Source organism: Rhinopithecus roxellana, chromosome 11 (genome assembly GCF_007565055.1).
Source record: "Rhinopithecus roxellana isolate Shanxi Qingling chromosome 11, ASM756505v1, whole genome shotgun sequence".
NCBI classification, from domain to species: domain Eukaryota; kingdom Metazoa; phylum Chordata; class Mammalia; order Primates; family Cercopithecidae; genus Rhinopithecus; species Rhinopithecus roxellana.
In genome coordinates, this window is record NC_044559.1 from 88,127,652 (window position 1) to 88,155,055 (window position 27,404).

Genomic DNA, 27,404 nt, shown 5'->3' on the forward strand with positions numbered 1-27,404 from the left:
CACGCCATGGCACTCCAGCCTGGAGAACAAAGACTCTGTCTCAAAAAATTAAATAAATAAATAAATAAATAAATAAATAATAAATAAATAGAGATATCAATACATGTCACCCCAAGTACTTCAGCATGCATATCGTTAGTGATTTTGGCATGTGTGCAGCTAAAATGTATAAATAGATGATATCTTGATAGGTAGATAGAACAACACATAGATGGGTGGTTACATTAATGATGACATCAAGAATTTTATTTAAAAAGAGATTAGAGTAATGGTAGATAAACTAAAGAATGACGTGTGAAATACAAAACTACTAGTTTTTGAAGAAATAGAGGAAATGAGTAGGTGCGGGATACAGTTTCGGAGTCATCGGCCACTAGATGACATTGACAGTCATGAATCTGGATGAAGTCATCAAAGCAGTAAGCACAGTGGAAGAGAGAAGGTGCCTGAGCTCTGGACCCTGGGACAGTCTAACCTCAGAGGATGCAGAGAAGAAAAATAAGTGAGATGAAGAAGAAGCAACCAGTGAGGTGGGAGGAAGATCTTAGAAAGCAAGCGAAGGAAACATATCAAAGAAGAGGGAGTGTCAATGTCAATTAAGATGAGGAGTGAAGTAATCCCAGCACTCTGAGAGGCCGAGGTGGGAGGATCGCTTGAACCCAGGAGTGTGAGACCAGCCTGGGCAACACAGTGAGACCCTGTCTCTACTAAAAATATACAAATAATAAATAGATGAGGCGTAAGAATGAACCACTGGATTTAGAAATCAGGAGTCCATTTGATGGTTGATGACTGCGGTTTTGATGGAGTGGTAGGAATAAAAGTCTGTCTGGGACATACTAAGGACCATCTAGAGCAACCTGTCCAACCTGTGTCCATGGACCACATGCGGCTCAGAACAGCTTTGAATGTGGCCCAATACAAATTCGTAAACTTTCTTAAAACATTATTTGTGATTTTTTGTTTTTGTACCTTATTAGCCATTGTTAGTGTATTTTATGTGTGGCCCAAGACGATTCTTCTTCTTCCAGTGTGGCTCAGGGAAGCCAAAAGATTGGGCACCCCTGATTCCTGATGCTAGAGAAAGGAAAGTGTATTTATTTAAAATTTTTAATGGACAAATATAAAATTGTATATATTAATGGTATAAAATGTGATGTTTTGATGCAGGTATACATTGTGAAATGATTGAATCAAGCAATTAACAGACCCATCACCTCACATACTCACCATTTTTTGGGAAGAGAACATTTAAAATCTATCCTCTTGGCAATTTTCAGGTATAGAATACGTTAACTGCAGTCACCATCCTGTACAGTAGATCTCCAGAACTTATTCAAGGAGGAAAGTTGGCCTAGCGTGGTGGCTCACGCCTGTAATCCCAGCACTTTGGAGGCCAGGGTGGGGGGATCACTTGCTCAGGAGTTTGAGACTAGCCTGGGCAACATGGTGAGACCCCATCTCTGCTAAAAATAAAACTAAAAAAATTAGCTGGGTGGGTGGTGCATGCCTGTAATCCCAGCTACTTGGGAGGCTGAGGTGGGAGGATCACTTGACCCCGGGAGGCAGAGGTTGTAGTGAGCTGAGGTTTCGCCACTGTATTCCAGCCTGGGCAAGACAGCCAGACCCTGTCTCAAAAGAAAGAAAAAATAAAAGGGAGGAAAGTCAACTTAAATCTTTTGAGGAGTATTGCTGTAAATAGAATAAGAAAATGAGACAATAGCTGCTGGGGAAATTTGTATCAAGAGTTCTTTTTGTGTTTTGTTTTCTTTCTGAGATGGCATCTTGCTCTGTCACCCAGGCTGGAGTGCAGTGGTGCAGTCTTACCTCTCTGCATCCTCTGTCTCCCAGGTTCAAGCAATTCTCCTGCCTCAGCCTCCCGAGTACCTGGGATTACAGGCGTGCACCATGATGCCCAGCTAAGTTTTGTATTTTTAGTAGAGACAGGGTTTCACCGTGTTGGCCAGGCTGCTCTTGAACCCCTGACCTCATGTGATACTCCCTCCTTGGCTTCCCAAAGTGCTAGGATTTCAGGTGTGGGCCACCGCGCCAGGCCTTTGTTTTGTGTTAAAGGTAGGAAAAGGTCTGTTTGGTGACAGGCATGATCCAGTAGAGAAGAAGAGAATGGTGATGTAGGGGTGAGGGCAGAATAACTGAATGATTTCCTTGCATGGTTAAGATGGGGTAGGCTCTAGTACATGATGGCTTAAATTAGCTTTAGACAGGAGCATGGTTGGTGGCAGTAAATGGAAGGCAGAGAAGATGGGTGCAGGTGAGAATGTGTGTGTAGATGGTCTGAGGACATGCTCTGAGGTCATTAGCTGAGAATGGTGATGGACGAGGAGGTCCTGAGTTTAAAGGTGTGAATTAGTCACCTGGGAAAGAAGGAGACTGAGTGAATTAGGGAAATAGAGTTTAAGAGTCTAAGGTCATTAAGGCCCCACCTGAGATTCTTGGTCAGGATTCTAAAGACCATTGGTGTGATTTTGTGTTGTCTCCAGCTACATTCTCTGCAGACATGGAACAGGCAGAAAGTGGGGATTAACTAGGTTTATGGGTTGGAGTGAAGGGTCGAAGGAATCAAGGGTATATGCAAAAAGAAGATTATCATGATTGAGGCCAGGCACCGTGGCTCATGCCTGTAATCCCAGCAGTTTGGGTAGCTGAGGCGGGAGGATCGCTTGAACCCAGGAGTTTGAAACCAGCCTGGGCATCATAACGAGACCCCATCTCTACAAAAATTTTAAAATTAGTCAGGTGTGGTAGCAGGCACATGTAGTCCCAGCTACTTGGGAGGTTCTGGTGGGAGGATTGCTTGAGTCCAGAGTTTGAGGTTACAGTATGCTGTGATTGTGCCACTGAACTCCAGCCTGGGCAAGAGAGCGAGACTCTGTAACAACAACAACAACAAGAATTGTCCAGATTTTGTCAACTTTCTTTCCTTTCACTGCCTTTGGGGTAGGGTTAGGAGTTATGCCTCAGCTTTCTGTCCCACCAGGATCTTCTGAGATTTAACTTCCTTACGCTGAATTTTTCAACCTTTCTATGAGCTGCTTTTGATTTTGTTTTTGTCTTAAAATACACACACACACACACACACACACACGCAGACACACACACCGACCATCATTTTGTTTATTACATTAGGAAAGTGAGATTCTGACAGGGCTTCCTTCCCCTATCTTAACCCTGTAGTAATCAGAATATGTATTTTTTTTTTTAAAAAAAAGTTCTTTCCAGATGATTGTTGCTGTCTAGCTGTGTTTGGAAACAGTTGTGTTAGATGACACAGAATTGGGCCAGTGGAGAAAGCCATCAGAGCTCTCCTTTGGTTAATACCTCACCGTTCATTAATGCACCTGCTGGTATTTTTCTGTAATGTTGGGCAATAGCTTTTCTGCTGTAATCGAGAACACCTGTGTTTCCCTTTGGCTGGCCCATTGTCACTACGACTGAAATAGATGATCTGAACGTTCTTCTCTTTTCTTGCCACTTCTCTCCCAGATGTGTGACAGTGCGGAAGAGGGAGTGGACGGAGACACTGTGAACATGTTTGTGGTTCATCCAACAACTCCTGCACAGTATTTCCACTTGCTTAGAAGACAAATGGTCCGGAACTTCAGAAAACCACTCATTGTTGCTTCCCCTAAGATGTTACTCAGGCTCCCAGTAAGTAGAAGAAGCTGGCGAATAAGCCTTCCTCCTTTTGTCATTTTTTGCACTCCATTTTTCTCTGTTTTCCATATCTAATTATATTTAAATTACAGAAACACCTTTTTAGTTTCAACTGACTTTGCTACCTTCATTTTTTTTTGTTTTTTGAGACAGAGTCGCACTCTGTTACTCAGGCTGGAGTGCAATGGTGCAATCTCGGCCCATTGCAACCTCTGACTCCTGGGTTTAAGCGATTCTCCTGCCTCAGCCTCCCAAGTAGCTGAGATTATAGGTGCGCACCACCACCCCCAGCTAATTTTTGTATTTTTAGTAGAGACAGGGTTTCGCCATGTTGGCCAGACAGGTTTCTAACTCTTGACCTTAGGTGATCCGCCCGCCTTGGCCTCCCAAAGTACTGGGATTACAGGCGTGAGCTACCACACCCGGCCTGCTTTCATTTTTTAAACAGCCTTTTAAGACTACCTGGAAAGATAGGTAGGTTTTCTGTCAATCATAATGAAGGACAGGGATAGCAGATGTTACACTAGTGTCCTCCTGAGCAGAAATAATATTTACACAAGCTTTTAGGCTATTAGGCGGGGCACGGTGGCTCATGCCAGGACTTTGGGAGGCCTCAGCAAGAGGATCACTTGAGCCCAGGAGTTTGAGAGCAGCCTGGGCAACATTGTAAGACCGCATCTCTTAAAAAAAAAAAAAAAAAAAAAATAATTAGCTGGTTTGGTGGCTCACACCTGTGCTCTCAGCTACTCAGGAGGCTGAGATGGGAGCATCTCTTGAGCCCTGGAGTTTAAGGCTGCAGTGAGGTAGGACCAGGCCACTACACTCCAGCCTGGGCAACACAGCAAGACCTTGTCTGAAAAAGAAAAGAAAAAAAGTTTTAAAGTCCAAATGGTCTAAGCACTATTTTTGTTGATAGCAGCAATTTGGGAATTCAAAGTATTTTGTTGAAAATGAATGGTATTATTTGTCTTTTTTTTTTTTTTTTCTTTTTGAGATGGAGTCTTGCACTGTTGCACAGGCTGGGGTGCAGTGGCGTGAAATTTATTATTTCATCATTTAACACATACTTAGGTTTACCTATTTATGTGTTAAGTATGCATTATGTTTTTCAAATCACAAAAATATGCTGGTTTTCAAATGGAAATGTTCAAAATAATAAATACTACTAAGCATATATTTATCCTATCTGCTATAATTTTTTCAGGTTCATATAAGAGTTTTAATTAGAATTAGTATTAAATTTGTTGTTGTTTTATTTTATTTTGTTTTTTTTGAGACAGAATCTGGCTCTGTTGCCCAGGCTGGATTGCAGTGGCACTATTTCGGCTCACTGCAACCTCCAGCTCCCAGGTTCAAGTAATTCTCCTGCCTCAGCCTCCTGAGTAGCTGGGATTATAGACAGTCACCACCACGCCCAGCTAATTTTTGTATTTTTAGTAGAGATGGGGTTTCAATGTGTTGGACCAGGTGGTCTCGAACTGCTGGCCTCAGGTGATCTGCCTGCCTCGCCCTCCCAAAGTGCTGGGATTACAGGCATGAGCCACCGTGCCCAGCCGGGAGTATTAAAATTTTTACATTTATTTGGATATGACTGCTGAGGTGAAATAAGACATTTAGAATTCAGCTGTTCAAGAATATTTTGTGCTGTTCGCCAAGGTTCAAGAGTGTATATTTGGAATTGATGGGTACTGAAGAAAAACTGCAAGTCTTACAATGTTGGTTGGTTGGTTGGTTGGTTGGTTTTTTGAGACAGAGTGTCGCTCTGTCACCCAGGCTGGAGTGCAGAGCGTGATCTCCGCTCACTGCAAACTATGCCTCCCAGGCTCAAGCAATTCTCCTGCCTCAGCCTCCCGAGTTGCTGGGATTATAGGCTTGCACCACCATGCTCAGCTAATTTTTGTATTTTTAGTAGAGTTTCACCATGTTGGCCAAGCTGTTCTGTAACTCCTTGCCTCAAGTGATTGGGCTGACTCGGCTTCCCAAAATGCTGGGATTATAGGTGTGAGCCACTATGCCTGGCCTCGTTGTTTTAAGCAGTTTTTAGCATTCAGAGGGGAGTAGGGAGGTACTCTTTCTGAGGGGCGATATTTTCACAGCCCTAAAATCAGTGCCTCCTTAAACTTTTTGCACTAGGTACCTACTTGACTCACCCCAGCCTGGCCCTGGGAGTCAGTATCTAGTCAATAGCCAGGAAATGGATTTCAGCCGTCTCACCAATAGCAGTTGTTCATTTCTAGTTCACTTATAGTGGTCTATTGGTTCCTTCTCACCCAGTGTTTCGCAAACAATCTTATATGTTTTGAGGTGACCTCATCAGCCTGGAAGCATCACTGAACATTTAGGAAGAGTTAATGCAATGCCTTTAGCACCATTTTTCTGAGGGGGCTCTTTTTTTTCTTTTTCTTTTTCTTTTGAGACAGTCTCACTTTGTCACCCAGGCTGGCATGCAGCAGCATAATCTTCGCTCGCTGCAACCTCTGCCTCCTGAGTTCAAGCAAGGCCTCAGCCTCTGGCATAGCTGGGACTACAGGTATGTGCCACCACACCCAGCATTTTTTTTTTTTTTTTTTTTTTTTTTTGAGATAGAGTTTTGCTCTGTCACCCAGGCTGGAGTGCAATGGCATGATCTCAGTTCACTGCAACCTCCGTTTCCTGGGTTCAAGCGATTCTCCTGCTTCAGCCTCCCAAGTAGCTGGGATTACAGGTGTGTGCCACCACACCTGGCTCATTTTTGTATTTGTAATAGAGACGAGGTTTCACTATGTGGGCCAGGCTGGTCTCAAACTCCTGGCTTCAAGCGATATGCCTGCCTTGGCCTCCCAAAGTGCTGGGATTACAGGCATGAGCCACCACGTCCAGCCTGATTCTTTAAATTATATCTTGGCACCAGGTAAAAGGTAATCTTTTTTTAAATTTATTTTTCAATTTGTATTGTCATCCTTGTGCAGGGGCCATGCTAATCTTCTCTGTAGTGTTCTAATTTTAGTATACGTGCTGCCAAAATGAGCACAAAAGGCAATCTTTTTACTTTTTTTTTTCTTGAGATGGAGTTTCTCATTACCCAGGCTGTAGTGCAATGGTGCGACCTTGGCTCACTGCAACCTCCGGCTCCCACGTTCAAGCAATTCTCCTGTCTTACCTTCCCGAGTAGCTGGGATTACAGGAGCACGCCACCACACCTGGCTAACTTTTATACTTTTAGTAGAGACTGAGTTTCACCATGTTGGCCAGGCTGGTCTTGAACTCCTGATGTCAGGAAATCTGTCTGCCTCTGCCTCTCAAAGTGCTGGTATTATAGGCATGAGCCACTGCACCTAGTCTTTTTCTTTTCTTTTTTTTTTTTTGAGACAAGGTCTGGCTCTGTCACCCAGGCTGGAGTGCAGTGGCGTGATCATGGCTTATTGCAACTTCTGCCTTCCAAGCTCAAGCCATCCTCCCACCTCAGCTTCCTGAGTAGCTGGGATTACAGACAGCCATCATCATGCCTGGCTAATTTTTGTATTTTTGTAGAGATGGGATTTCACCATGTTGGCCAGGCTGGTCTCGAACTCCTGACCTCAGGTGATCTGCCCACCTTGGCTTCCCAAAGTGCTGGGATTACCGGCATGAGCCACCACATCTGGCCTGTTTTTGTTGTTGTTTTTTTTTTAAATAGAGGCAGGGCACCAGTGAGGATGGTGGAGTAGGGAGTGTGAAAGGAGTCTCACTGTGTTGCCCAGGCTGGTCTTGAACTCCTGGCCTCAAGTGTTCCTCCTGCCTTGGCCTCCCCAAGTGTTAAGATTCCAAAAGGCTATCTTATGTAACCTCAGAAACATAGTTTTACTCTGAAGTATACAGAACTGATATTTTTTGGTAAGGTGTTGTATCTATTAGTACATGTGTTTCCTTGCAGTGCTAGGCTGGAACTTTGGCACTCATGTTTGGTAGCAACCCTTGTAAGTGGCAGCATCACCTCTTTCTGTTGCTTGCTGGATGTGTGGCCTCTTCTCCCTTGTAGGCAGCCGTGTCAACTCTTCAAGAAATGGCACCAGGTACAACATTTAACCCGGTCATTGGTGATTCATCTGTGGATCCAGAAAAGTAAGATCTGTATCTCTGTTTTCATACTCTGTGGCAGAATTTCAATTAATGGGAAAAGTAGTTCACATGAAGAGATGACAGGTGACGCAGATCTCCCCTCTCCTATTTTTATTTATTTATTTATGAGACTGAGTCTGGCTGTATTGCCCAGGCTGGAGTACAGTGGCATGATCTCGGCTTTCTGCAACCTCTGCCTCCCGGATTCAAGTGATTCTCCTGCCTCAGCTTCCCAAGTAGGTGGGATTACAGGCACCCACCACCACACCCTGCTAATTTTTGTATTTTTAGTAGACATGGGGTTTCACCATGTTGGCCAGGCCGGTTTTGAACTCCTGACCTCAGGTTATCCACCCACCTCAGCCTCCCGAAGTGCTGGGATTACAGGCGTGAGCCACCATGCCTGGCCTCCCGTATCCTAATATAACTCCTTTAAGTCAGTGGAGTAGGAGTTAAGTGTGGGTTGGAAAGTGGACTTTGGAGGCACGTGTTGCTGAAGAAGGATCTCTAGGAATAGCCTATGACTAAACCCAGCTGCAGAGACCCCCACCACCTTGTTCATGAGGCCTTTAAATCTGCACTGTCTCCCCTTCTGACATCATTCTTTTTTTTAAGACGGAGTCTCGCTCTGTCGCCCAGGCTGGAGTGCAGTGGCACAATCTCAGCTCACTGCAAGCTCCGCCTCCTGGGTTCACACCATTCTCCTGCCTCAGCCTCCCAGGTAGCTGGGACTACAGGTGTCCACCACTACGCCCGGCTAATTTTTTTGTATTCTTAGTAGAGAAAGGGTTTCACCGTGTTAGCCAGGATGGTCTCGATCTCCTGACCTCATGATCTGCCCACCTCAGCCTCCCAAAGTGCTGAGATTACAGGTGTAAGCCACTGCGCCTGGCCTCTTCTGACATAATTCTTACTTTAAAAAAATTTCCCCCCACCTGCTGTTCCTTTTCTGTCCAACAGGGTTAAGACCCTCGTGTTCTGCTCTGGCAAACATTACTACTCCCTGCTGAAGCAAAGAGAATCTCTCGGGCCCAAGAGGCATGACTTTGCCATCATCCGCGTAGAGGAACTCTGCCCCTTCCCATTGGATTCTTTACAGCAAGAGATGAGCAAATACAAACATGTTAAAGGTAAGGGATTGTTTTCATTTGGGGTTTTGATGTTCAGATACCTGAAACCCATTTCAACTCTTTCAAATGAAAAGAGGTAGTGGGGTTATTAGAAAATTGAATCTCAGCCGGGTGCAGTGGCTCACACCTGTAATCCCATCACTTTGGCAGGCCAAGGCAGGCAGATCACTTGAGGTTAGGAGTTTGGGACCAGCCTGCCCAACATGGCAAAACCCTATTTTTACTAAAAATATAAAAATTAGCTGGGCGTGGTGGTGCCTGTAGTCCCAGCTACTTGGGTGGCTGAGGTGGGAGAATCGCTTGAGCCTGGGAGACGGAGGCTTCAGTGACCCCGGATTGTGCCACTGCACTCCAGCCTGGCCTACAGAGTAAGACCCTGTCTCCAAAAAACAAACAAAACAAAGGCCTGGCACAGTGGCTCATGCCTGTAATCCCAGCACTTTGGGAGGCCAAGGTGGGCAGATCACTTGAGGTCAGGAGTTCAAGACCAGTCTGGCCAACATGGAAAAGCCCCATCTCTACTAATAATACATAAAAAAGCCGGGCGTGGTGGCGGCGCCTGTAATCCCAGCTACTCCAGAGGCTGAGGCTGGAAAGTCGCTTGAACTCAGGAGGGGGAGCTTGCAGTGAGCCAAGACTGTGCCACTGCACTCCAGCCTGGGTGACAGAGTGAGATTCCATTTCAAAAAAACAAAACAAACAAACCCAAAGAAAACAATTCAGTTTTTCAAAATGTGCAAAAACTTTGAGTAGGCACTTCTCCAAAGAACTGGATGGCAAATAAGCACTTCAAAAGATGCTCATTATTATTCATGTTAAAATAAATGAAAATTAATCCAAAATGAGGTATGGCCACACACCTATTAGAATGGTTAAAACTAAAACAGAACAACAGACTCATGCTATGAAGTGTTGATGAGGAGCAGAGCCACTGGAACCCTCACTTGCTGCTGGTGGATGCAAGCTGTTGCAGCCACCTTGGAGAAAAGTATGTTTCTTACAAAGTTAAACACCGAGTTACCATATGCCCCAGCAGTCTTACTCATAGGTATTCACTCAAGAGAAGTAAAAACACATTCACAGCCTAGGCATGGTGGCTCGCGTTTGTAGTCTCAGCACTTTGGGAGGTGGAGGCAGAAGGATCACTTAAGGCCAGGAGTTGGAGACCAGCTGAGCAATATAGCAAGACCCTGTCTCTACAAAAAATAAAATAAACTAGCTAGGCATTGTAGCACATGCCTATAGTTTTAGCCTACTCGAGAGGTTGAGATGGGAAGATTGCTTGAACCCAGCAGTTCAAGTCTGCAGTAAGCTGTGATCGTACCACTGCACTCCAGCCTGGGTGACAGAGTGAGACCCACTCTCTCAAAAAATTGTTTTTAATTACAAAAGAAAAAATAGCCCAGGCACAGTGGCTCATGCCTGTGCCATCACTTTGGGAGGCCGAGGCAGGTGGATCACTTGAGCTTAGGAGTTCAGGACCAGCCTGGGCAACATGGCAAATCCTCTTTTCTAAAAACCAAATAGAAAAATTAGCCAGGTGTGCTGGCATGTGCCTGTAGTCCTAGCTATCTAGGACGTTGAGGTGGGAGGATCACTTGAGCCTGGGAAGTTGAGGCTGCAGTGAGCTGAGATTACGCCACTGCACTCCAGACTGGGTGATAAAATGAGACCCTGTCTCAAAAAATAATAATAAACAGGTTTACAGAAACATCTGTGGGCAAGTGTTTATAGCAGCTTTATTCCTAATTGCCCCAAACTGGAAACAACCAAAATGTCCTTCAACCAGTGAATGAATAAACAATTAGTGGCACATCCATATAACGTGCTACTCAGCAATGGAAAGGAGTGAAACTTCGCTGTGCCTAACAACATGGATCAATCACAAATGCTTATAACAGTTCCAGAAGCCCCAAGGCTGCCTGATTCATTGCTATGACATTATGGAAAAGAAACAACTGTAGCGATAGAGAAAAGATTGGTGATTTTCAGCGGTGGGGGTGGGAGCTGGAGTTGACTACAAAAGGTCAGGATGAGGAAATTCTGGGGGTTGATAGAACTGTTCTGTGTCATGATTGAGATGGTGGATACATGACTGTATTTGCCAGGAGAAAAAGAGACAAGCAACACTATGCCATATTGGAAAAGCATATATTTAATTGAATTTGAATATATAGAGAAAAATCTCTCTAAACATATCTCTAGATAATCCCCTTCCTGTTTTGGTTTACGGATGCTCTGCAACTTACGAGGCGGCTACATCTCAATAAATGCATCGTAAGTGGAAAATACTGTTAAATTGAAAATGCAGGCCAGGCGCAGTGGCTCACTCCTGTAATCCCAGCACTTTGGGAGGCCAAGGTGGGTGGATCACCTGAGGTTGGGAGTTTCAGACCAGGGTCACCAACAGTAGGTCAGAAACCCCGTCTCTACTAAAAATACAAAAATTAGCCGAGTGTGGTGGTGCATACCTGTAGTCCCAGCTGCTTGGGAGGCTGAGGCAGGAGAATCGCTTGAACCTGGGAGACAGAGGTGGCAGTGAGCTGAGATTGCGCCACTGCACTCCAGCCTGGATGCCAGACTCCGTTTCAAAAAAAAAAAAAGACCATGAAAATGTGGTACATACACACCAGGGAATACTATGCATCCTTAAAAAGGAATGAGATCATGTCTTTTGCAGGGACAGGGATGGAGTTGGAGGCCATTGTCCTCAGCAAACTAACACAGGATCAAAAAACCAAATACCGCGTGTTCTCCCTTATAAGCGGGAGCTGAATGATGAAAACACATGGACACAAGGGAAGGGAACAACACACAGTGGGGCCTGTCCGAGGGTCGCGGGGGAGGAAGGAGAGCATCAGGAAGAATAGCTAATGGATGCTGGGTTAATACCTAGGTGATGGGATGATCTGTGTAGCAAGCCACCATGACACACATGTATCTATGTAACAAACCTGCACATCCTGCACATGTACCCCAGAACTTAAAAAAATTCCATTGAATACACCTAACCTACAAAACACAGCTTAGCCTAGCCTGCCTTAAACACACTCAGAGCACTCACATTAGCTTACAGTTGGGCACAATCACTTAACACAAAATTGATTACATTTTATAATGAAGTGTTGAGTATCTCAAATAATTTATTGAATACTGTACCAACAGTGAAAAACACAGTTGTTGTACGGGTACTTGAAGTACAGTTGCTCGTGAATGTGAATCCCTTTCACACCATTGTAAAGTTGAAAACAGCAGTGTAGGTAGAATCATAGTAAATTGGGGACCGTCTGCATGTGTCTATTTGAGGTGCTGAAGTGAATTTCTTCTCTCATAGATCATATTTGGAGTCAGGAGGAACCTCAGAACATGGGTCCATGGTCGTTTGTTTCTCCAAGGTTTGAAAAGCAGCTGGCCTGCAAGGTAATCACGTTTTCTCTGGTAGTGTCTTGTGTGCTTGTTGTTTGTCTGTCTTTCTTTTTCCTTCCTTCCTTCCTTCCTTCCTTCCTTCCTTCCTTCCTTCCTTCCTTCCTTCCTTCCTTCCTTCCTTCCTTCCTTCCTTCCTTCCGTCCGTCCTTCCGTCCGTCCTTCCTTCCCTTTCTCTCTCTCTCTCTTTCTTTCTCTTTCTTTCTTTTTAGACAGAGTCTCACTCTGTCTCACAGGCTGGAGTGCAGTGGTGCAATCTTTGCTCACTGCAAACTCTACCTCCCAGGTTCATGCCATTCTCCCGCCTCAGCCCCCTCAGTAGCTGGGATTACAGGTGCCCACCATCATGCCTGGCTGATTTTTTAATTTTTTTGCATTTTTAGTAGAGACGGGGTTTCACCCTATTAGCCAGGATGGTCTCCATCTCCTGACCTGATCCGCCCGCCTCGGCCCCTCAAAGTGCTGGGATTACAGGCACAAGCCACCGTGCCCAGCCTACATGTTTCTTTTCTTCTCTTTTTTGTTTTGCTGCATAACATTTTGGTCATCAAAATATTAAAATCACATTTTAAAAAGTGGTTATACTCAGCCTGGCGTGGTGGCCCACGCCTGTAATCCTAGCACTTTGGGAGGCCGAGGCAGGCGGATCATGAGGTCAGGAGATTGAGACCATCCTGACCAACATGGTGAAACCCCATCTCTACTAAAAATACAAACATTAGCTGGGTGTGGTGGCCTGTAGTCCCAGCTACTCAGGAGGCTGAGGCAGGAGAATCACTGGAACTTGGGAGGTCGAGGTTGCAGTGAGCCGAGATTCCAGCCTGGTAACAGAGGGAGATTCCATCTCAAAAAAAAAGAAAAAAAGGTGGTTATACTCAAAAAAGTAAAAGCCCTTATTACCTTTCGGCTCCCTGCCCCACTACCCTCCTTAGCATGTCTTATCCAAGCCTTGGACAAGGCAGAGGACTAGCAGGCTTGTTTTACAGTGTGGGACTGGATATGCCCAATAACGCTCATTCTAGGCTCCTTGTGTTACTTTGTTCTCCCATTGCTGTAAATAAATACCTGAGGCTGGGCATGGTGCCTTACACCTGTACTCCAAGCACTTTGTGAGGCTGAGGTGGGCTGATCACCTGAGGTCAGGAGTTCGAGACCAGCCTAGCCAACATGGTAAAATCCCATCTCTACTAAAAATACAAAAATCAGCTGGGCGTGGTGATGCACGCCTGTAGTCCCAGCCACTCGGAAGGCTGAGGCAGGCGAATCTCTTGAGCCCAGGAGGCAGAGGTTGCCGTGAGCTGAGATCACGCCACTGTACTCCAGCCTGGGTAACAAAGAGCAAAACTTCGTCTCAAAACAAACAAACAAAAAAGAATAGCACAAATTCAAGAACTTGTGTTACCTTATCTTGCCTAGCATTCCATTAGTTGTTAGTGGTGACATATTTGCCTCCAATCTATTTTTTTTTTTTTTGAGACAAAGTCTGGCTCTCTTGCTTAGGCTGGAGTGCAGTGGCGCAATCTCAGCTCACTGCAACCTCTGCTTCTGGGGTTCAAGTGATTCTCGTGCCTCAACCTCCCGAGTAGCTGGGATTACAGGCGCAGACCACCACGCCTGGCAAATTTTTGTATTTTTAGTAGAGACGAGGTTTTTTTCATGTTGGCCAGCTGATCTCAAACTCCTGGCCTCAAGTGATACACCCACCTCGGCCTCCCAAAGCGCTGGGATTACAGGCATTGAGACACGGAGCCCGGTCCCTCTAATCTGTTCTGTGTAACTCATTATTTGAAAGAGGTGATTTATGGTTAAACAAACTAAAAGAAATACATGCACCGTCTTGTTGGAACTAAGCAGAGCTCTGAGCTCATCAAAATGGCATTTTATTTATTCTCTGCTGCACTTACAGCTCCGTCTGGTGGGCCGGCCCCCTTTGCCAGTACCCGCTGTAGGAATTGGCACAGTTCACTTGCACCAGCATGAAGATATCCTCGCCAAGACCTTCGCTTAATGATGACTTTTGAAGAAACACTGTTTCTCTTTAAGAAAATGGCCATTAAGGCCGGGCATGGTGGCTCACGCCTGTAATCCCAGCACTTTGGGAGGCCAAGCCGGTGGATCACCTGAGATCAGGAGTTCAAGACCAGCCTGACCAACACAGTGAAACCCTACCTGTACTAAAAATACAAAAAATAGCTTGGTGTGGTGGTGGGCACCTGTGATCCCAGCTTCTTGGGAGGCTGAGGCAGGAGAATCACTTGAACCTGGGAGGCGGAGGTTGCAGTGAGCCAGGATCATACCATTGCTCTCCAGCCTGGGTGACAGAGCAAGACTGCATCTCAAAAAAAAAGGATCATTAAAAGAGGCCTCCTTCCTCCACTCTCTCTCCCCCTCTCTTGGGTAACATGAAAAGACTGTATTCCTCTAAGATGTTGGGATTGATATACATGATTTAACCTGGAATAGGTGGAATAATCAGGGGAACTGGTTATGAGCATGTGAATGCAACTGGCAAATTTATCCTTGAAAGTGTGATGGTAGAACTAGGAAAACAACAAAAGAAAAACAGTAACCAAAAGAGGAAGTGTGATGGCCGGGTGCGGTGGCTCACACCTGTAATCCCAGCACTTTGGGAGGCCTAGGCTGCTGGATCACCTAAGGTCAGGAGTTCAAGACCAGCCTGGCCAACATGGTGAAACCCCGTTTCTACTAAAAATACAAAAATTAGTTGGGGGTGGTGGTGCGTGCCTGTAGTCTCAGCTATTCCAGAGGCTGAGGCAGGAGAATTGCTTGAACCTGGGAGGCAGAGGTTGCAGTGAGCTGAGATGGTACCACTGTACTCCAGCCTGGGCGACACAGCAAGACTCCATCTCAGAAAATCAAAGGAAAGTATGATAGTGTTATGAATTTTAGCTCTGAATGAGCTGGAAAACTAGGTAATTATCTAGATGATTTCAGACTTGACCCTAATTGACCACATGTGACCAGGAAACACTTCTGAGTTTACAGCTTCATGGAGATGACCTCAACACTACCTCTTGATTTGTTTGATGCATGTCACTTCCATTAATTTTAATTTTCCCCCTCCTTTTCTTTTTTTTTTTTTTTTTTGAGACAGAGTCTCGCTCTGTCGCCCAGGCTGGAGTGCAGTGGCTAGATCTCTGCTCACTGCAAGCTCTGCCTCCCGGGTTTACGCCATTCTCCTGCCTCAGCCTCCTGAGTAGCTGGGACTACAGGCGCCCGCCACCTCGCCCGGCCAGTTTTTTTGTATTTTTTAGTAGAGACGGGGTTTCACCATGTTAGCCAGGATGGTCTCGATCTCCTGACTTTGTGATCCACCCGTCTCGGCCTCCCAAAGTGCTGGGATTACAGGCTTGAGCCACCGCGCCCGGCCTCCCCCTCCTTTTTTAAAGTCCTGTGGCAGTACTAATATTTTCATTTTATATAATCTGTGGTGCTGCCTTCCAGCCACTGTATGAAGTGTCTCCCCAACACTAGCAAATCTAGGTCCTACTAAATACAAATCCCTGGGTGGATGATCTTCTAGTACTGTATTTTTAAATTAAGGAGTTTTAGTTATGCTGAAATTGATTTGTCGTCTGTTTTGCCGTAAACTTGTTTTTCTTCGAATTGTTCTTACAGTGATATTTTACTATTTTTAACTGTCTTGGGTTTCTGATACAGGGATTTCAGCCCCTGGTTAATCAGTCTTGCCCCTACAAGTCCCTGGTACAGTATGTTTATTTGTGGTGCTTAAAGAACATTTCCTGGCCAGGGCACTGCAGCTCACGCCTGTAATCTCAGCACTTTGGGAGGCTGAGGTGGGTGGATCACCTGAGGTTGGGAGTTCGAGACCAGCCTGACAAAACATAGCGAAACCCTGTCTCTACTAAAAATACAAAAATTAGTTGGGCATGGTGGTGCGTGCCTGTAATCCCAGCTACTCGGGAGGCTGAAGCAGGAGAATCGCTTGAACCCAGGAGGTGGAGGTTGCAGTGAGCTGAGATCCTGCCACTGCTCTTCAGCCTGGGTGACAGAGCAAGACTCCGTCTCAAAAAATAAATAAGAGAGAGAGACAGAGAGACAAAAAAGAAAAGAAAAGAACACCTCTTTATTTGAGGGACCTTCCCAACACCAGGTGCTTGGGGATTTCTTAGAGATCACTAACCAACTCCCTCACTGTGAAATTAAACCAAGTACTAGAAGCATAACTAAACAGCAAACCATGTAGCTTCCCCTGACTCAGTGCTGGGGGCCTCTGCCGTCTACTGTTCTTGTGTCATGACGCTTTTTCTCTGAAGTGGTGTGGGAAGTACCAGGGGACTGGCAGAAGCCCAGGCCTTCTCCACTTTTACCAGCAACTGATCACGTCTTTCAGAATCCACGTGCGTATAGGCTGTTCTCGCCACAGTGGTAGATTTATGATTCACATCCGAAAGTGTGCCTTAGTTATTGATTTAACATTTCTCTAGTGTTCATATCCCTCTTCTTCCCATATACCTCAGTGCATCCTTCCTGTGTCAAGCCTTATAAATCATGTAATTTAGCACCACTCATGTAAATCAGTAAAATCACAAAGGTCTATTTAATGAAAACGATTACCAATGTTGTATTTTTTTAACAAGAAAAAAAATAAAAGCACGTTGTCATTTTCTTCCCTCAGGGCTCCTGGATTTCTTCAATGAAAAGATTTCAAAAGTCTATGCACAAAAATGAGATGGAAGATTAGATCTCTGTAAAAGGTTAGTTTAGGCTGGGCATGGTGGCTCACACCTGTAATCACAGCACTGTGGGAGGCCAAGACGGGTGCATCACCTTAGGTCAGGCGTTCAAGACCAGCCTGGCCAACATGGCCAAACCCCATCTCTTACTAAAAATATAAAAATTAGCAGGGCATAGTGGTGCATGCCTGTAATCCCAGCTACACCGGAGGCTGAGGCAGGAAAATTGCTTGATCCCAGGAGGTGGAGGTTGCAGTGAGCCGAGATCATACCACTGCACTCCAGCCTGGGTGACAGAGAAGGACTCTGTCTCAAAAAAAAAAAAAAAAAGAAAGAAAGAAAAGAAAAAGAAAGAAATTTGGAGAGCCCTAAACTAACCTTTTTTTTTTGAGATGGAGTCTCGCTTTGTCGCCCAGGCTGGAGGGGTGCGATCTCGGCTCACTGCAACCTCCGCCTCTTGGGTTCAAAAGATTTTCCTGCTTCAGCCTCCTGAGTAGTTGGGACTACAGGCACGTGCCACAGCTAGTTTTTTGTATTTTTAGTAGAGAAGGGGTTTCACTGTGTTAGCCAGGATGGCCTCCTTCTCCTGACATCATGATCCGCCCACCTCAGCCTCCCAAAGTGCTGGGATTACAAGCACGAGCCACCGTGACCAGTGGATCTCTCCAAATTTCTAATTTTACACCTCACAGCCTGTTCATGGTTTCTTTTTATGTCTTCTCTAACTTGAGCCATGAAATGTGTCTTCTGTTGTCTTGACCTTTCTACTCTCAATTGCTACTGCAACATGGATCAGCATTTTACATTCCCTTGCAGGGAGGGACCATTTAAGGAATTCCAAATCAAATACTCATGACTTCTTTTCCTTTAAAAATTCAGTAGGCCAGGCACGGTGGCCCATGCTTGTAATCCCAGCACTTTGGGAGGCCAAGTTGGGCAGATCACGTAAGGTCAGGAGTTCAAGACCAGCCTGGTTTGAAAGCCTGTTTCTACTAAAAATGCAAAGATCAGCTGAGCGTCGTCGTGCGTGCTTGTAGTCCCAGCTACCTGAGAGGCTGAGGCAGGAAAATCACTTGAACTACTCGAGCATGGGCAACAGAGCAAGACTCCATCTCAAAAAAAAAAAAAAGTGTAAAAGGGATACCATTTTTATTCTCAACCAAGGAATTTTTAAAAAATAATAAAATTTCAAAGGTAATACAGTCAGACTAAAGATGTCTAAGCTTCAGGGTATTTTTCCCAAATAGCATGTGTGTGCAAGACATGGAAAAGCTAAGCAAAATAGTTCTTACTATTCTTACTAAAACATTTTTTATTTTACTAAGAATAATTTTCCATTTCAGACAAAACTAAAATTTTCCCATGGTTGCTACTGTTTCTACTTCTTGAATACCCATTTTACGGTTTGTTCCTCATTGAACATGAAAATGGCATAGATAGATATAAATAACATATATAAATAAGATACAAATATAAAATTGCTAAGTTTTTCTTTTTTTCTTTTGAGACCAAATCTCGCTCTGTGGCCCAGGTTGGAGGGCAGTGGCACAATCCCGGCTCACTGCAACCTCCGCCTTTCTAGATCAAGAGATTCTCGGCCGGGCGCGGTGGCTCAAGCCTGTAATCCCAGCACTTTGGGAGGCCGAGACGGGCGGATCACGAGGTCAGGAGATCGAGACCATCCTGGCTAACACGGTGAAACCCCGTCTCTACTAAAAATACAAAAACTAGCCGGGCGAGGTGGCGGGCGCCTGTAGTCCCAGCTACTCGGGAGGCTGAGGCAGGAGAATGGCGTGAACCCGGGAGGCGGAGCTTGCAGTGAGCTGAGATCTGGCCACTGCACTCCAGTCCGGGCGACAGAGCGAGACTCCGCCTCAAAAAAAAAAAAAAAAAAAAAAAAAAAAAAAAAAAAAAAAAAAAAAAAAGAGATTCTCTTGCATCGGGCTGCCTCGGCCTCCCAAAGTGCTGGGATTACAGGTGTGAGCCACCATGCCTGACCCTTTTACAAAATTGAAGAAATAAAAGGGTTACCCCCTCCAAAAAAAAAGATTACACTGGAAGGAAGTCACAGATTAAGGATCAAGACTTTTGAGGTTCCAAAAGCTTCACCTACATTTTTCTTATATGTATTTGGATATTAAAGAAAATAAGTTACATATATACAATGGAATATTATTCAGCCATTTTAAAAAAAACAAAATCTTGTCATTTGTAGCCACATGGATGGAACCGGAGGTCATTATGTTATGTGAAATAAGTCAAGCACAGAAAGACAAAACTTGGATATTCTCACTCACGTGGGAACTTAAAAAGTAGATTTCGGTGAGGTGCAGTGGCTCACGCCTGTAATCCCAGGCCTTTGGGAGGCTGAGGCGGGTGGATCACCTGAGGTCAGGAGTTCAAGACCAGCCTGGCCAAGATGGTGAAACCCTGTCTGTACTAAAAATACAAAAAATTAGCCGGGCGTGGTGGTGGGTGCCTGTAAATCCCAGCTACTGGGGAGGCTGAGGCAGGAGAATCACTTGAACCCAGGAGGCAGAGGTTGCAGTGAGCCGAGATCTTGCCATTGAACTCCAGTCTGGGTGACAAGAGCAATACTCCATTTCAAAAAAAAAAGAGTGGATCTCACGAAGATAGAGAGTAGATCAGTTGTTACCATAGTTTGAGAGGGGAAGGGGTGGGGGGATGAAGAGAAGTAGATTAACGAGTAAAAATATATGGTTTGATAGAAGAAATAAGACCTACTGTTAGATGGATCAGTAGGTGACCACAGTTTACAATATCTATTATACATTTCAAAATAGCTAGAGGAGAATTCAAATGGTTCTATTTTAAAGAAAAGAGAAGGCCGGGCGCGGTGGCTCAAGCCTGTAATCCCAGCACTTTGGGAGGCCGAGACGGGCAGATCATGAGGTCAGGAGATTGAGACCATCCTGGCTAACACGGTGAAACCCTGTCTCTACTAAAAAATACAAAAAACTGGCCGGGCGCGGTGGCTCAAGCCTGTAATCCCAGCACTTTGGGAGGCCGAGACGGGCGGATCACGAGGTCAGGAGATCGAGACCATCCTGGCTAACACGGTGAAACCCCGTCTCTACTAAAAACTACAAAAAAACTAGCCGGGCGAGGTGGCGGCGCCTGTAGTCCCAGCTACCCGGGAGGCTGAGACAGGAGAATGGCGTGAACCCGGGAGGCGGAGCTTGCAGTGAGCTGAGATCCAGCCACAGCACTCCAGCCTGGGTGACAGAGCGAGACTCCGTCTCAAAAAAAAAAAAAAAAAGAGAGAAGAGAAATATTTAAGGTGATGGATGTCCCAAATTCACCATTTTGATATTTATAAATTATATGAATGTATTAAATTATCACATGCACCTTGAAAGTATGTACATCTAGTATTCATCAATTAAAAAACCCCAAAAGCTCTTACTCTATAGAAAGAGGAATTCATAGTCATTGCATTTAAATCTGATAAAGTGCAATCTAAAGCAGATGCCTTTCCTCGCTGCCAACTGCAATTTTATTTATTTATTTATTTAGAGACAGGGTCTCACTCTGTCCCTCAGGCTGGAGTGCAGTGGCATGATTATGGTTCACTGCAGCCTCGAATTCCTGAGCTCAAGTGTTCATCCCACCTCAGGCCCCCAAATAGCTAGGACTAATGTGCCTGCCACTACGCCCTGCTAATTAAACATTTTTTTTTTTTCTTGTAGAGACTAGGTCTCACTATATTGCCCAGGCTGGTCACAAACTCCTGGTCTCAAATGATTTTCCCGCCTTGACCTCCCAAAGTGCTGGAATTACAGGCATGAGCCACCATACCCAGTCTAATTTTTAAAAATGGTCTAAGTCAGGCTAGTGGCACATGCCTGTAGTCCCAGTAACTCCGGAGTCTGAGGTGAAAAGATCCTTTGAACCAAGGACTTCGAGGCTGCAGTGAGCTATGATCTCACCATTGCACTCCAGCTTAGGCAACAGAGTGAGACCCCTACTGTGAAAAATAATAGTAGATAAAAAATTAAACAGGGTGCACAGTGGCTCACGCCTGTAATCCCAGCTCTTTGAGAGGCTGAGGAAGGCAGAGCGCTTGAACCGGGGAGGCATAGGTTGCAATGAGCCGATACAGCGCCATGTCACCCCAGCCTGGGTGACAGAGTGAGACCCTGTCTCCAGAAAAAAAAAAAAAAAATTAAATTGCTATTACTTTAGTGTCATGTCCCTGTTTTCTTTGACTCATATGGGGAACCAGCTAGAATTGAACGGAACACCAGAAATGACCTTTTAAGAGTAAAGTGGTATTTCATCGAGAAATACTTGATTGACATCTTCCCTATATTGCATTTTTATGGACCTTAGAAATACACAGAAGTAAAAGACAAAATGGGTTGCCCACTGTCCTCAATGGGCTAACAGTCTATTTGAGAAGACGACGCATTTTATACATAGAGACATTTTCTTGTTGGACGCGCTGAAACAATGAAAGACCAAGGTAGAGTGAGAGTCCGGATGGATGTAGATGAGGCGGCACATTGCGGTTAAACAAGTAAAAGCCCTGGGTGGCGTGTAGTGGCAGAAAAAATGGTGGAAGGGGACAAGAACAGTGGCTCATGCCTGTAATCCTAGCACTTTGGGTGGCTAAGGCAGGCAGAGTAAGAACTGCTCACTTGAGGTCAGCAGTTCAAGCCCAGCCTGGCCAACATGGTGAAACCCCGTCTCTACTAAAAATACAAACTTAGCCAGGCAAGGTGGTGTGTGCCTGTAATCTCAACTGCTCGGGAGGCTGAGGCAGGAGAATCACTTGAACCTCGGAGGTGGAGGCTGCAGTGAGTTGAGATTGGCCACTGCACTCCAGCCCAGTGACAGAGTGAGATTCTGTCTCAAAGAGAAAAAAAAGAATGGTGGAAGGGTAATTCACAAAGTTTATCCAGAGTGTCAAAGCTCATTCCCAGGCTCTTACCTGAACCATGGAACTATCCCAGAAATAGGCAGTAAAAAGAGGCACAGGATACTCTTCACCTTCTGTGATATTTTCAATTTAGTGCATCTTTCCCTGCTGCTTCCCTCTGTCCCCCACTCACTGCTGGGGTACCGTGGTGTGATTTCAGCTCACTGCAACCTCTGCCTCCAGGGCTCAAGCCATCCTCCTGAGGCCTCCTGACAAGCTGGGACAACAGGTGTAAACCACCATGCCCAGCTGATTTTTGTGTTTTTTTTTTTTTACCTTTCACAGAGACGTGGTCTCACTGTGTTGCCCAGGCTGGAATTTAGTGCATCTTTATTGAAAGGATATTGCATTCATGAAATTAGCTCGTAATTTTGTGTCAAAACTGTACTTAAGTCAATCATTTTGCAGGCTATTGTACATAGTAGAAGAAGTAAGAACGCCCACTCCATCTAGACGTTTACTGCATAGCAGGGGAGATAGGCAAGTATAAAAATGACTAATACAAAGTAGAGTGAGGTAAGGATGAATTAACAGGATGGGAGATTATTACTGTGGCAGATTGGATTTTCCAGAAATTCCCACAGCAGTATTTTGAATCCCACATGTTCTTCCAGAATCTTGCCACAATCTCCCCTAGAGGAGGTGTCCCTAGGACTTGTGGCTGCCCCTACAAACACAATGCAGTAAAAGATGCTGGTTCAGTTCTGAGGACATCCCTTGGACGCTAGCTACCACATTGTGAGGAAGCCCGGGCCACTTGGAGAAGGCATCTGGAGGTGCTGGAGTTGACACCAGCACCCATTGCCAGACTGGGGAGTGAGGGAGCCACCTGATCATTCCAGTCCCCAGCCCTGGGGCTGTCCCAGCTGACCTCAAATACAGCAGAGACCCATGCAAGCTGGACCTAAATTGCACACCCCCTTGAAATATATAATTTATTTCATGGACATAGGTCTGAACATTAGAACAGATTCTTGAGGCCAGTTGTGGTGGTCCATGCCTGTAATCCCAGCACTTTGGGAGGCTGAGACAGCTGGATTGCTTGAGCTCAGGAGTTCTAGACCAGCATGGGCAACATAGCAAGACTCCATCTCTACAAAAAATACGAAGATCAGCTGAGTTTGATGGCGCAGACCTGCTGGTCCCAGCTACTCTGGAGGCTGAGGTGGGAAGGTCGCTTGAGACTGGGAGTTGGACGCAGCAGTGAGCTATGATTGTGTCACTGCACTCCATTCCAACCTGAGCCACAGAGCAAGACCGGCTCTTAAAAAGAAAAAAAGAAAAAGAAAAAAGAGAACAGTGGCTTCAGGAAAATTGTTCCACGGTAGGAGGCGTACGATCCTGATCTCTGTGTTTTGGAGAAGATGGAGGGGCCTAGCTTATGTCGAGACAGAGGAGTTCATAACTGTTAACTATACACAACGACGTGTCAAAAATTTTTACAAACTTCCAAGAGATAACGATAAGAAGGAAGCGCCTGGACGCGGTGGCTCAAGCCTGTAATCCCAGCACTTTGGGAGGCCGATGGGGCGGATCACGAGGTCAGGAGATGGAGACCATCCTGGCCTACACGGTGAAACCTCGTCTCTACTGAGAATACAAAAAAATTAGCCGGGCGAGGTGGCGGCGCCTGTAGTCCCAGCTACCTGGGAGGCTTAGGCAGGAGAATGGCGGGAACCCGGGAGGCGGAGCTTGCAGTGAGTCGAGATCGCGCCACTGCACTCCAGCCTGGGTGACAGAGCGAGACTCCGTCTCAAAAAAAAAAAAAAAGGTAAAATAAGATTGGTTCGGTCCTGTCCGCTCTCAGCGGCTCAGCCCTAGGCCTCGGGGCCAGAACCGTGTTCCCCGCGCTACTCCGGCAGCGCCGGGATCGCGGCCTCCCCGAAGGGTGCCCAGGAGGCCTGGGTCGGCCGTGGCGCGCCAGGAAACGGCGGCTTCTCTACACTGAGCCGGGAAAGCCTATAGGCGACGAAGAACCCGGTAGCCTCGGCTTCCGCGCAGCTCCCACGCCACGCGACTGCCCGCCCCAGCCCTGCCTCCAGGCCAGCCAGCCGTGCCTCTCGGGGCGCCGGTGGTCACCATGGCAACGCAGCGGACGTCGTCCAACTGCCGGCCTGGCGGCTGGGCTGGGCCGGGCCGGCGCGCGGGTCACGTGTCGGGGGCGGAGCCTGCGCGGGGTTGGGCGGAGCCTGCGCGGGGCCGGCAGGATCGCGTCAGGAGCCGGTACCGAGGCCCGAGCCGCGGGGGCCGAGCGAAGGCACCGCCGAGTCCGCAGTTCCCCCCTGGGCCTCCCCAGCAGCAGCCATGGGCAGTGAGTAGCGGCGGCTGGAGCGGGGCTCTGGCCAGGAACGCAGGCCCTGCCTGGGCTGCGGGCGGTGAGGCCGGCGCTCGCTCGGAGTCGTGCGGACCGGGGATGCGCGGGCCGCTCCGGGCCGCTGCGGAAGGGCACGGGCCGGGGCCCTCTGCCTAGGCTCCCCTAGACGTGCGAGGCCTTGCCTGGCGGGTACCGGGACCCGGAGGCCCGGGGTTTGCGTTCGATAGAGGGCGAGATGGCGCTGGGAGGCCATTGGTTTTGGGGGCGGGGAGTTAGGGCACCGGGTGAACCTAGACCACTTTTTAATTTTTCAGGAGTTAAAGAAATCTCGTATTTTTATTCCCTCGTCATCCTTCCTTGGCATGTTGCGTTGGATAAAGCTCCCTTAACTCGTTTAATTTTAAAAAAAGTGATGCATGGCGTGTGTTTTAGGGAGGAAAGGAGTGCGTTGGTAACAGCGTTTTCCTTAAACTGTTCATTCTGTAGCGCTTACTGAAAACTGTAAGGTTGTGTAAGCCTTAGGGACGAGGCCTTATGTTATAGGAATGTTTTTCAGGGCCCTCCCCCTAACACTCAACCCCACATATGTGCGCGCAACTACTTGCATAGCCCTGAAGATGTTCGTTGGATGAATGGGCCGTGCATACCCAAGCAGGGCACCCATTGGCCAACTAGTGGACATTTGGGGGAAATTAGAAAGGAGTAGGAGAGACCCTTGGTAAAATTCTGCATCACAAGGATAGACAGGGGGCAGCCAAAAGCTTTGCTTGAACATGAATACCCCTTATAGATGATCATGAAGTGTCAAGAAATCCGAGTGGCTTGGATTGAGGTGGAGGGGAAGAGGGATGGAGAGATTCTAGGAAGTCTCCTGATGTGATTGATACTTGTTTTGCGTTAGCGATGAATGCTGTCATAATTCAGATTTACTTTCCAGGAAGTCCAAAATATTAGGTTGCTGCAAAAGTAATTGCGGTTTTCAATTAGTTTTGAAAAACCGGTTACTTTAGCACCAACCTAATGGTACTTGGGTAACAAACATCTGCCTATGACAATTAGTGAATCCTTCTGTCAAACATCAGTGACTGGTGGGGCGCAGAGGCTCACACCTGTAATCCCAGCACTTTGGGAGGCCGAGGAGGGCGGATCACCGGAGGTCAGAAGTTCGAGACCAGCCTGGCCAACATGATGAAACCCCGTCTCTACTAAATATAAAAATTAGCCTGGTGTGGTGGTGGGCGCCTGTAATCCCAGCTCCTCAGGAAGCTGAGGCAGGAGAATCCCTTGAACCCAGGAGGCACAGGTTGCAGTGAGCTGAGATCCTGCCACTGCACTTCAAGCCTGGGCGATAGAGCGAAACTCCCATCTCGAAACAAACAAGCAAACAAACATCAGTGACTGCCCATCATTTGTAGAGGCTCTTAAAAAATACATAATAAAATCAACTTTAGGCAACTACAGAAACGTAATCACTCATGTCAGCTTTAAGACAGTTTTGAGATGTTAGTATACAGAAGCCAGTGTCTGTAGGGGAAGAAGAGCCTCAGAGCCTAATTAATACCTAGCTGCGGCTTGTCTTTCTCCACATTGCAGACCCTTTGGCAAAGGACAGAAGCTTGCTTGAGAGATTGTCATTTTCACCCTTCAGTTCTCTGGCAGGACTTGACTTAAGCCACGCCAGAAGACAGTGTCTATCCTTCAAGAACCTTGATTTATCTTACCTTTATATACTACAAGACTAGTCTGGGAAAACAGTACTTCTGATGAAATGTAATTGTAAATTCTCTGGGTTATTTTACGTAAGCAGGTACTTTGATATTACCTGGGAGAGTTACCAGGCAATGAAATGTGGTCTGATGAAATGAAGCAGAGATTGCATACTTTTTTTTTTTGAGACAGAGTCTCGCTCTGTCACCCAGGCTGGAGTGCAGTGGCTGGAACTCGGCTCACTGCAAGCTCCGCCTCCCGGGTTCACGCCATTCTCCTGCCTCAGTCTCCTGAGTAGCTGGGACTACAGGCACCCGCCACCACACCCCAATAATTTGTTTTTTGTATTTTTAGTAGACACGGGGTTTCACGTGTTAGCCAGGATGGTCTCTATATGCTGACCTTGTGATCCGCCCGCCTCGGCCTCCCAAAGTGCTGGGATTACAGGCGTGAGCCACCGTGCCTGGCCTACATACTTTAAAAAGTTAACTATAGAGGCGGGGTGCCGTGGCTCACGCCTGTAATCCCAGCACTTTGGGAGGCCGAGATGGGTGGATCACGAGGTCAGGAGTTCGAGACCAGCCTGACCAATGTGGTGAAACCCCGTCTCTACTAAACTACAAAAATTAGCCAGGCATGGTGCCGCGCACCTGTATTCCCAGCTACTCAGGAGGCTGAGGCAGGAGAATTGCTTGAACGCAGGGGGGCGGAGCTTGCAGTGAGCGGAGATGGCACCACTGCACTCCAGCCTGGGCGACAGAGAGAGAATCCGTCTCAAAAACAAAACAAAACAAAACAAAAACAGCTAACTATAGGGGCCAGGTGCCATGGTTCATGCCTGTAATCCCAGCACTTTGGGAGGCTGAGATGGGAGGAACACTTGATGTTAGGAGTTTGCGACAAGCCTGGCCACCATGGTGAAATCCCATCTCTAGTAAAAATACAAAAATTAGCCAGGTGTGGTGACATGCGCCTGTAATCCCAGCTACTCGGGAGGCTGAGGCAGGAGAATCACTTGAACCTGGGAGGCGGAGATTGCACTGAGCTGAGATCGTGCCACTGAACTTCAGCCTGGGCAACACAGCGAGACACTGTCTCAAAAAAAAGAAAAGTTCACTATAGGAGGTGATTGCATGATTTTTTTGTCACCTACGCATTTTGGCATCTTTCAGTTGTTTAAGCCAGTTCTCTGCAGAAGAGCCCATTTCCTATTGTACTTCCTGAGTGCAGAAGGCACCCTCCTGTCTTCCTCCTCTGATACCTGCTTTCTTCTATCATGCGTTGTCTCATGGGTACCACGGTAGAGTACATTTGCTCCCTTTTTGATGTCATGATGCCCTTTGAACAGCCCCCTTTCTCTGTATATAAAATGATTGGATACAAGTGTGAGGAAGTAAAGTTTTGGAAAAAGATTGCTT

At 46.4% G+C, this 27,404-nt stretch overlaps 2 protein-coding genes and 1 non-coding gene across 4 annotated transcripts in view; 2 read left to right on the forward strand and 1 right to left on the reverse strand.

Moving 5' to 3' along the window:
- The window catches only part of DHTKD1 (dehydrogenase E1 and transketolase domain containing 1), a 57,446-nt gene extending 40,399 nt beyond the window's left edge, over positions 1–17,047 (forward strand). The window contains exons 13-17 of one of the 2 annotated variants that reach the window (XM_010366571.2): positions 3,505–3,669; positions 7,673–7,755; positions 8,713–8,882; positions 12,217–12,302; positions 14,212–14,644. In XM_010366571.2, the coding sequence (XP_010364873.2) occupies positions 3,505–3,669; positions 7,673–7,755; positions 8,713–8,882; positions 12,217–12,302; positions 14,212–14,313 (606 nt within the window). In that variant the 3' untranslated portion in view covers positions 14,314–14,644. Of the gene's footprint in view, positions 1–3,504; positions 3,670–7,672; positions 7,756–8,712; positions 8,883–12,216; positions 12,303–14,211; positions 14,645–16,965 lie in introns of those variants that run through there. The other variant, XM_030941462.1, reaches the window with a different exon arrangement.
- LOC115900505 lies at positions 6,584–6,685 on the reverse strand. The gene has a single exon (XR_004060189.1). It is a non-coding gene; the product is annotated as a U6 spliceosomal RNA (small nuclear RNA).
- A 7,057-nt stretch (positions 17,048–24,104) lies between the features above and the next one.
- Positions 24,105–27,404, forward strand: part of SEC61A2 (SEC61 translocon alpha 2 subunit) — a 41,388-nt gene continuing 38,088 nt past the window's right edge. The window contains exon 1 of the mRNA XM_030941463.1: positions 24,105–24,276. Coding sequence (XP_030797323.1) covers positions 24,270–24,276 — 7 coding nt within the window. The 5' untranslated portion in view covers positions 24,105–24,269. The remainder of the gene's footprint in view (positions 24,277–27,404) is intronic.